At 39.7% G+C, this 8,065-nt stretch overlaps 2 protein-coding genes across 2 annotated transcripts in view; both read left to right on the forward strand.

Moving 5' to 3' along the window:
- The window catches only part of LOC102211320 (ovochymase-2), a 25,308-nt gene extending 24,708 nt beyond the window's left edge, over positions 1-600 (forward strand). The window contains exon 17 of the mRNA XM_013912399.1: positions 173-600. Coding sequence (XP_013767853.1) covers positions 173-315 — 143 coding nt within the window. The 3' untranslated portion in view covers positions 316-600. The remainder of the gene's footprint in view (positions 1-172) is intronic.
- A 1,446-nt stretch (positions 601-2,046) lies between these two features.
- Positions 2,047-8,065, forward strand: part of cyb5r2 (cytochrome b5 reductase 2) — a 7,658-nt gene continuing 1,639 nt past the window's right edge. The window contains exons 1-8 of the mRNA XM_005739152.1: positions 2,047-2,172; positions 2,326-2,472; positions 3,059-3,131; positions 3,508-3,614; positions 4,561-4,690; positions 4,819-4,902; positions 5,273-5,358; positions 5,458-5,557. Of these exons, the coding sequence (XP_005739209.1) occupies positions 2,158-2,172; positions 2,326-2,472; positions 3,059-3,131; positions 3,508-3,614; positions 4,561-4,690; positions 4,819-4,902; positions 5,273-5,358; positions 5,458-5,557 (742 nt within the window). The 5' untranslated portion in view covers positions 2,047-2,157. The remainder of the gene's footprint in view (positions 2,173-2,325; positions 2,473-3,058; positions 3,132-3,507; positions 3,615-4,560; positions 4,691-4,818; positions 4,903-5,272; positions 5,359-5,457; positions 5,558-8,065) is intronic.

The raw sequence follows: 8,065 nt of genomic DNA on the forward strand, positions 1-8,065 counted from the left end.
AAAAAAATATCGAACCGTGACACCAAAGTATCAAACCGAACCGAACCGTGAATTTTGTGTATCGTTGCACCCCTACCCACAATTACATAATGAGATTACGACTGGTTCTTTGTACAGTGATTCTTTCATCTGTCTACATAAATCTTTTTTTAATTTAACATCTGTGTTGCAGAACCAGTTGTGCAGCAGTACAGAACCAGAGCCCTGCCTCACCGGGCCGATGTGGACCATGACGCCTCAGAGGATGTTACCTTAAATGTGGACCGGAGTGTAGATGAAGATTACAGTAGGGAATCATCAGAGCTGGCACAGTAACCTGCAGGAAGGAGGCTACCTGTTAAATTCTGCTGTCTTTAAGTCTGCTGCTGCTGCCTCAGAATGCAAAAACGGGAGTTTTCAATCGCTTGTCTGTTACTTGTTGCTGTTTCCTAGAATGCTTGCTCTCCAGTTTTCAACATACTGATAGTTCAAGAACCACACTGGTAGTTTAGTTTAGTCATTTTTGTTACAGAAACCTCAGGATATTCCTCGCACCATTTTGTCATCTTGCTATTTTCTTACCCTGAAGTTATGCTCAAGTATTAAAGGCTGTATTAAAAATCTGCCTCATAATTTTTTGCAACGATTTGGTCAACATTTGTTGCTTTTAAATCATTTGACTTGACACAGAGACACAGAGTGCATTATTCTACCCCGTGCTATGTTTTTATCAGTGTTGGTGACTGTGATTAAACAAAATGGTTAAAATGCTGCAACTGTTACTGGGTACAAATAAAATTGGCTCATCTTTTTTAGGATACTCCCAAAGACACGCGGTTAGATGTTACATTGATTTTTAGCAAGTTTTGTAAAGAATAAAATATAGTATCTAATAAAAGGAATATAGTGGCGTATAACAAAAGACCACAAAGCCAAACTCAGCTTCAATCCCAGGAGATCAACTGGACACCAGCTCAGTGCAACACCACATCAGAGGGTCAGCTGGTAAAGTCTACACTCCCAACCAGCTAATCTCATACAGGATGCAGTATTTGAGCAAACCGCTTTGCAACCCACCTCCACCCAGCCCAATATCATAAATGCCTGCTTTGTTTTCCCAAATATAATTTTTGTGATTGTCAATAAATATAGTCCTGACTGATCTATACTTAAGCACAAATTCAATGAACTTGCAGCTTACGCATGCATTGCCCTAATATGCTCTTGTGTACTTTGCATTTGTAAAAATTCTTAAATGATAGAATAAGATACATTAATCCATGCAACATAGTACAACATTAAAATGCTATTGTTTTAATGCATATGCATTCAGTGATTATAATGAGAGTGTGTTATTGCAATAGATTCACAGTGACTTTTGCTGCATTGAGCGCTTTTACTTTTTACTGTTCTTCAAACACAAATGCATTAAAAACAATGTAAGGATTCATAATATTTGCCCCACTTTTTCTTTCATTAGTATAAAAAAACACGTTTTTGAACATTGTTCTCTAATTTCTCAGATTTTTTTTTTAACCAAACTAAGTTTGATCATGAGATATGGTGGAAAGGCTGATTTTTGTTTTTCTTGCCTTTTTGTATTTCGGTTACTTTGTACCGAAAAAAAAAAAGAAAGAAAGAAGAAAGAACTTGCTTCACAGTGATTCATTAAGACTGGGCTCACAGTTAAAGATTACTAGTTAACTCAAGGACATATTTAATGCCAGCTGAAACTTTTATCACTGTTGTGTTTAACTTGAATAAATTAATGAATTAGATGCCTTTTTGTGGAAATATTCATACACGAGTTCATTATTTTCTGAAAAGCATGTTTTTCTCTGAAGTGAGTAAAGTATTTTGTGCCCCTGTACAGAGCAGTGAAGGTCTTTGTTATATAATCTGATATGCCTGTCTCTCCTCCCCTCTGTCAGTGGTGTGATTTCAAGGCTCTGCTCCTCACTGTCTGAATACCACCTCTGTACTATATAGCGTCATGATGAAATCTGTCTTCCTATTGGTGCTTCGGGCCCCGTGTCACCTTTCACCTCAGTGGGAAGCCAAGCCCCTTTTGAGATTTGTGTAGAGTGAATGAGGCAAGGCTGTCACTGCCTTAACTGTGTGGACTCTGGTCTGTGGGAGGAGAGGGAGGCTCTGACTGACTAATTTGTCACGTTAAACATGGACGAGACCTTGGTGAGAAAAAAATGAGCTTTATTTCTCCTTTCAGTTATTGAATGTAAACTGTTTCTCTATCTTAACTGTTGTGCAAGTCGCTAGGCATGCTACAAACGGCTGAATGTGAACACACAAATGCAGCGTGTTCACACTTTGATCTTTGTCCTGCAGGTGATCCCTGGATTGGTGGCTGTCTTTGTGTTGGTAGGAACAGTTTTCTACTTCCTGCTAGGTTCTTCAGGTGAGAAGACGAAGAAGCTGCCCGTCACTCTCCAAGATCCCACAGTGAAATATCCTCTCCCACTTATACGCAAAGAGGTGGGCTGCATACAAACTCACAGGCTTAACAAAATCCAGTGTGTGTTTAGACCTGCATCTATGTTTATGATAAATAAGCACGTACATTTTTAAATGACTGCAAAAAACCAAGATTTGCACATTTGTAGTCACAAGATTTCTGTTCAGTAATCTTTGAAATTCACTCAAAGACCCTAACAGTTCAGATTTAGTGTACCAAGAGCCCGTGTAAATCCTTTCACACACCACATTTTAAACATTAAGGTCCGTTGAGTTGCATTGTGGACAATGTAGGACTCATTCTTTCATCAAAAATTCCCATCATAAGAAAGTATTATTGGGGGTGCAGTGATAGATTTGCTGCTCTCACTGAGTTAGCTGTAACAGCTCTGTTTTTGTGCAGTGCACCGGTTTGCACGCCTGGAACGGTCTTTATGTTTTAAATACCCTCAAGATGCAGTTACATAATAGGACAAATATCTGTTAATGTATTGCATAAACATAAAGCTTCAAACAGAAGCCATGGGAGATTTATTTAGCCAGCTCAGAAGGATAATATTATATGTATTTTCTCTTTTTATGGTACTGTGGCTGTGTCCTTGTGCAGGAAATCAGTCATGACACAAAGAAATTTCGGTTTGGCCTTCCATCTGCAAGTCACATCCTTGGGCTGCCAGTAGGTACTGTACCAGCTCTTTTCTTTCTCTCTTCTGATAAAATCCTAGTAGAAAAAGCAAGCATGCAGATTTTCTTATCTGAGCACTCAGCACTTTTAGCACTTCCTCATACTTATGCTGCGGTATAACCAGACAAACAAACAAGAAGGCAAGCTCACTTGCCGATTACACCGGTTAAACATCAAAAATAAAAAATTATTGGACTTTGATTAGAATAGATAAGTATTAGCACTTGACAGTGATGCTCACGATTCCTTGCTGCAGCCGTAGAACTGCCCTCGTTTCCTGTATCAACATTTTCCCCACCGTCCTGTTTCACTTTAACCCAACACTACACCAAACCTGCCACTTCTCTTCCCCGTCTCTGTCCGCTGTGCAGGCCAGCACGTGTACCTGTCAGCAAAGGTGAACGGCGTTCTGGCGGTTAGAGCCTACACTCCAGTCTCCAGTGATGAGCACCAAGGATATGTTGACCTCGTGGTTAAGGTGGTTAACCTTAACATGTTCACATTTGATCTGTAGAGCAATTATTAAGAAATTTGGTAAAGATCTGAGTGTCTGTATTGCATCCTGAGCTACTATCGTCAGTGAGATTATCAGTTGGACAGTCAGTCATTGCTTAATAAACACTTTTATCACTTTTATTACACTATAAGCCATTTGTACAAAGCCCTAGAAACTGATGAAAGGCCATGAGTTTGTTTTTAATAGGCAACCAAGTCTGAAGCAATAATACCTTAAAAAAACTGAGCCTGTTGGAGCAGTGGCGTAAGTTCCAGGGGGGTTAGCGGGGTTATGACCCCTCCAATAATCAGACCCAACCAATATACCCCCCCAATAAAATTGTGAATTATCTTGCATAAATAGGCTGTTGATTTTCTTTACTCATTTCAGTTATTACCAGCAAAACAGTTGCATGTTTAATCATCTGGGAATTTACCCAGATTTATTTATTTAGACAGAGATCTTGACCCTCCCCAATGTCTAGCACAAAGTTACGCCGATGTTCTGGAGTAATTTTATATGTATATAAAATTACTGAGTGCTAAGCTAACAGCTAACACTAGAATATCATTCATACAGAAAACTGAAGCACAATATTGTGAGATGCTTTGTACCGCACAGGTTTTATCATTTGTCACATAACTGTGATCGTGATGCTTTCTCCAAAAGCATAAATAAAATTTTGAATATTGGTTTTACATACTCTCTTTTTCTGTTTTCTGGATTATAGGGAAGCTTTTCCAGTAAGAGAAAAAGGCCATATCAATAGTAATATTAGACAATATGTGTAAAGTTTGACATTTGATTATTACCGGCTGAGTGGATCATTCGAGAGCCTGGAAGTCATTTTTATTGCACTGTTGTGGAAAATGAGACTGCATAAGAAGGTGAAAATAAAAATGTGATGTCCTTCTGTAAACTCCTCCAGGTCTACTACAAGAACACCCACCCGTCTTTCCCTGATGGAGGGAAGATGTCGCAGTACCTGGACGGCATGACCATTGGAGACACTATTGACTTCAGAGGGCCCAATGGACTCCTGGTGTATAAGGGCAATGGTGTGGTGATGGTGTTTTTTATGAAAAGAACCAAAAAAAGAAAAAAGAAGTTTCTACATTAACCTGCTGACACCAGCAGGAGGCGCTGGGTGATCTGCTTTGGTTGAGACTTTGTGTCATCCACTCAGGTCAGTTTGCCATCAGACCAGATAAGAAGTCGGAGCCAAAGGTTCGGAAGTTTAAGCACGTGGGAATGATCGCTGGCGGAACAGGTCCATTTTCAGATCACTCTAATAACTTTAACTATACACGCACTTCATTCAGAGGAACATCACAGAGGACAAAAATCTGCAGAAGTGTTATTTACCTTAAAGTGATTCTAAGGCCTGCGTGTAATCACACTTTTCAAGTGCTTTACTGCATCATGTTATTATTTTAGTGTGTTTTAGACGACTGGGTTGTAATACAGAGCGTTTGAAAAGAGCTGTTCTGCTTGTGTGGTCCTCAAATCTGTGACATGCTTTAACTTTTAGAAAGTTTTGATATTTGCTTTGCACTGCTGACACATTCAGTTCACTGGAAAAATGAGAAAAGTTTGTATTTCACCTCTGAGACTAACTCCGGTGTCTTTCACCCTCCCAGGTATCACTCCTATGCTGCAGTTAATTCGCAGTATCTCATCAGACTCCACTGACGACACCAAGTGCTCTCTCATATTCGCCAACCAGGTCAGCTGTGTGTTGCGTTGTCTCAGTTGAATTCTATAACTGCATATAAAGGGAAAGTGTTGTGGTCAAACCGCTTTACTGGGTTTTACTTTATCTTAGACTGAGAAAGACATCTTACTGAGGGAGGAGCTGGAGGAGGTGAAGAAGAACCATCCTGAGAGACTTCAGCTGTGGTTCACACTGGACAAACCTCCACAGAGTAAGAGGAAATGTCTTCATCTATGGATCTAAAATTCACTCTGTAAAATGTTCACTCCAGAATAGAGTGGGAGGCTCAGTTTAAGCACTAATTCATAGTCTGAATGTGGAAAAAAGCAGCATTGAGACAAATGCTTCCACGATTACAATACACTTAATGCATATATAAAACAGTATATTCAATAAGATAAAGCTATATCACTACAGTTATTTCTTTTATCATTTATTTTTGCTGCAAAATGCAATTATCAAGCATACCAGCACTGTCGCTAAAACCTGCCAGACTATAAATGTTGCCAGACTAATATCAGCCTGAATCGGAGTTTCTGATAATACAGCAACTAACTGTGATAAATCAGCAAAAATCACATATCTGTTGGAGTCTGCATAGACAGAAAGTTCAATTTCATAGAAGTTCAATTTTAACCGTGCTATAGTAAATTAACCAGAATACAACCAGATTCAAATCCTGTTGATCTGTGCTCACTGACAAAGACTCAGACTGATGACAACTTATTGGTAATTTGTCTGCATTTATAACTAGACATCAACTATTTGCAAACCTTCAACAATCTCTGAGAAAATGATTGCAGTCAAAGTCAGATGGCGACTGTTTGCAGAAATGTTTCTTCCTATCAGGCAACTTGTGCAATCAAAAGCAGCTGTGGATGTGCAACATCCTTAAGGGGAACTATTTAGTCACCACAAGTTGCAATCGCTCACAGAATGTGAAATAATTCAGTACGACAAACGCAGGCAGCCGATGATATTTTTCAGTTGCAAAGAGGCTGCTGTCCTATTTTTCCTTGTGTGACTGAACCATTAACCATGAGCTCTCAGGTAGAAGGGAAAAGCTGGGTGTGTTCAAATACTGAATGTTTGAGACAACACTTCCTTTGTGTTGCAAATTCCCAGCCAGTGTTGTTTTTTACTCCCTCACTCGTGACTGCCGTGTAGCAGTGCACCTGTGTGACTCACCTGTGATGTGTGAGTGCACGAGTTGTACAAAAGAAGTTCTGCAAAAAGAAAAGGAAGATGTTTGTAAATCCATAATGAGTTTCACCATTTGTTTTATGAATATATGTGAATATGGACCTTCTTATCTTCACCTAGTCTTTCAATTCATTTCTATTTATGTTACTCTGAAGATGTCTTTGTTGTCTTAGAAAACCAACAGGGAATGAAGATAAATCATTGCTAGTATTTTTCCCTTTTTCTTGTGAAGTAAACCAGATATGAGTAATATTTTCTTGGCTTTAAAAATACGCCCGATATCAGGAAATAGCAAATGAAGAAGATGATGATGAGATGTCAGTCGCAGGTCTTTTGCCCACAACCGAGATGACAGACCTTGCCGACCGTACATACAATACACAAACATCACATTGGGGAGACAGGTCAGGCTAGGTAGCGAGGAAAAAAACATTGAAATGTGTAACACAAAAGGATAATACAGGAATGCAAAGATATCAACACACCATAGCACAATAAACACAGACAAGCAACATGGGAAAGAGGTCCAGTGTGTACATCTGATCTGGGACCGCTGCAATCTTTCGACTGCGCCTCCAACTGACCCGATGTCCACATCAGAGGGGAGGTAAGCGTTGGAGGTGGCGTTGGATCCGGAGCACTCAGGCTCACCCAAGCCCAAACTTCTCGTTGAGAAAGGGGTGTCAATTGCATTTAGGGACCAGTTGATCCAATCCATAATTCCTCTTTTAGGTTTTAGAGAACAGACTGAGATGCAGGTCGCATGAACAAGCTGACCCTGACCTTAACCCTAACCTTTTGGAGCTCCAGATGAAGCTTAAAATGCTTAGACATGATAAAATTGCTGTGACCACAGCCTTACACAGATTATCCATTAAGGAAAACCTTTATTGTTAAAAATGACCAAAAGTCACTTCAAACTGATACTTGTAACATTTCCAAACATATTGGCCAGACAGCATCCAAACATACATACAAATCAAGTCCTACAGTGGCTTTATAACTTTGTAACTACATTCAAGTTGATGCTGAGAAACATTTTCTGTGACTAATTTGATCATTTTACCACACAGGATATACGGCAGGCCTGTATGTGAGTATTAGAGACTCTCCAGGCTACATGCAGCAGGATAAATCTTGATACTCAGGCGTTTGGTTTCACTGCTGACACCAAACAAAGACGCCTCAGCTGAAGGAAAATCCCTGCAGGCTGAGGAGGGAGATACTTCCCACAAGATGTTACAGTAGCTTAGCAAAACATTCCCGTTTTCTCACGTATAATCCTTAAAGCCAGCTTGAATTAACAAGCATATTATTGTTACATAATCTCTGTTGTGGAGACCTTTTATTTTGTCGTGTCACGTCTTCATTAGCTCCCCTCAGAAAGGGGACACAACAGCCCTTGATCATTATTTATTTGAAGAGCTCTTCATTAGCAGTGCCATTATTTGCTGGCCTTTGATGGCGAGATGACTGTTGTTGAACAAGCCTCTTCAGCAAATGGCTTCATTGACAC

Source organism: Pundamilia nyererei, unplaced genomic scaffold (genome assembly GCF_000239375.1).
Source record: "Pundamilia nyererei isolate P.nyererei 1_Seehausen unplaced genomic scaffold, PunNye1.0 scaffold00089, whole genome shotgun sequence".
NCBI lineage: Eukaryota > Metazoa > Chordata > Actinopteri > Cichliformes > Cichlidae > Pundamilia > Pundamilia nyererei.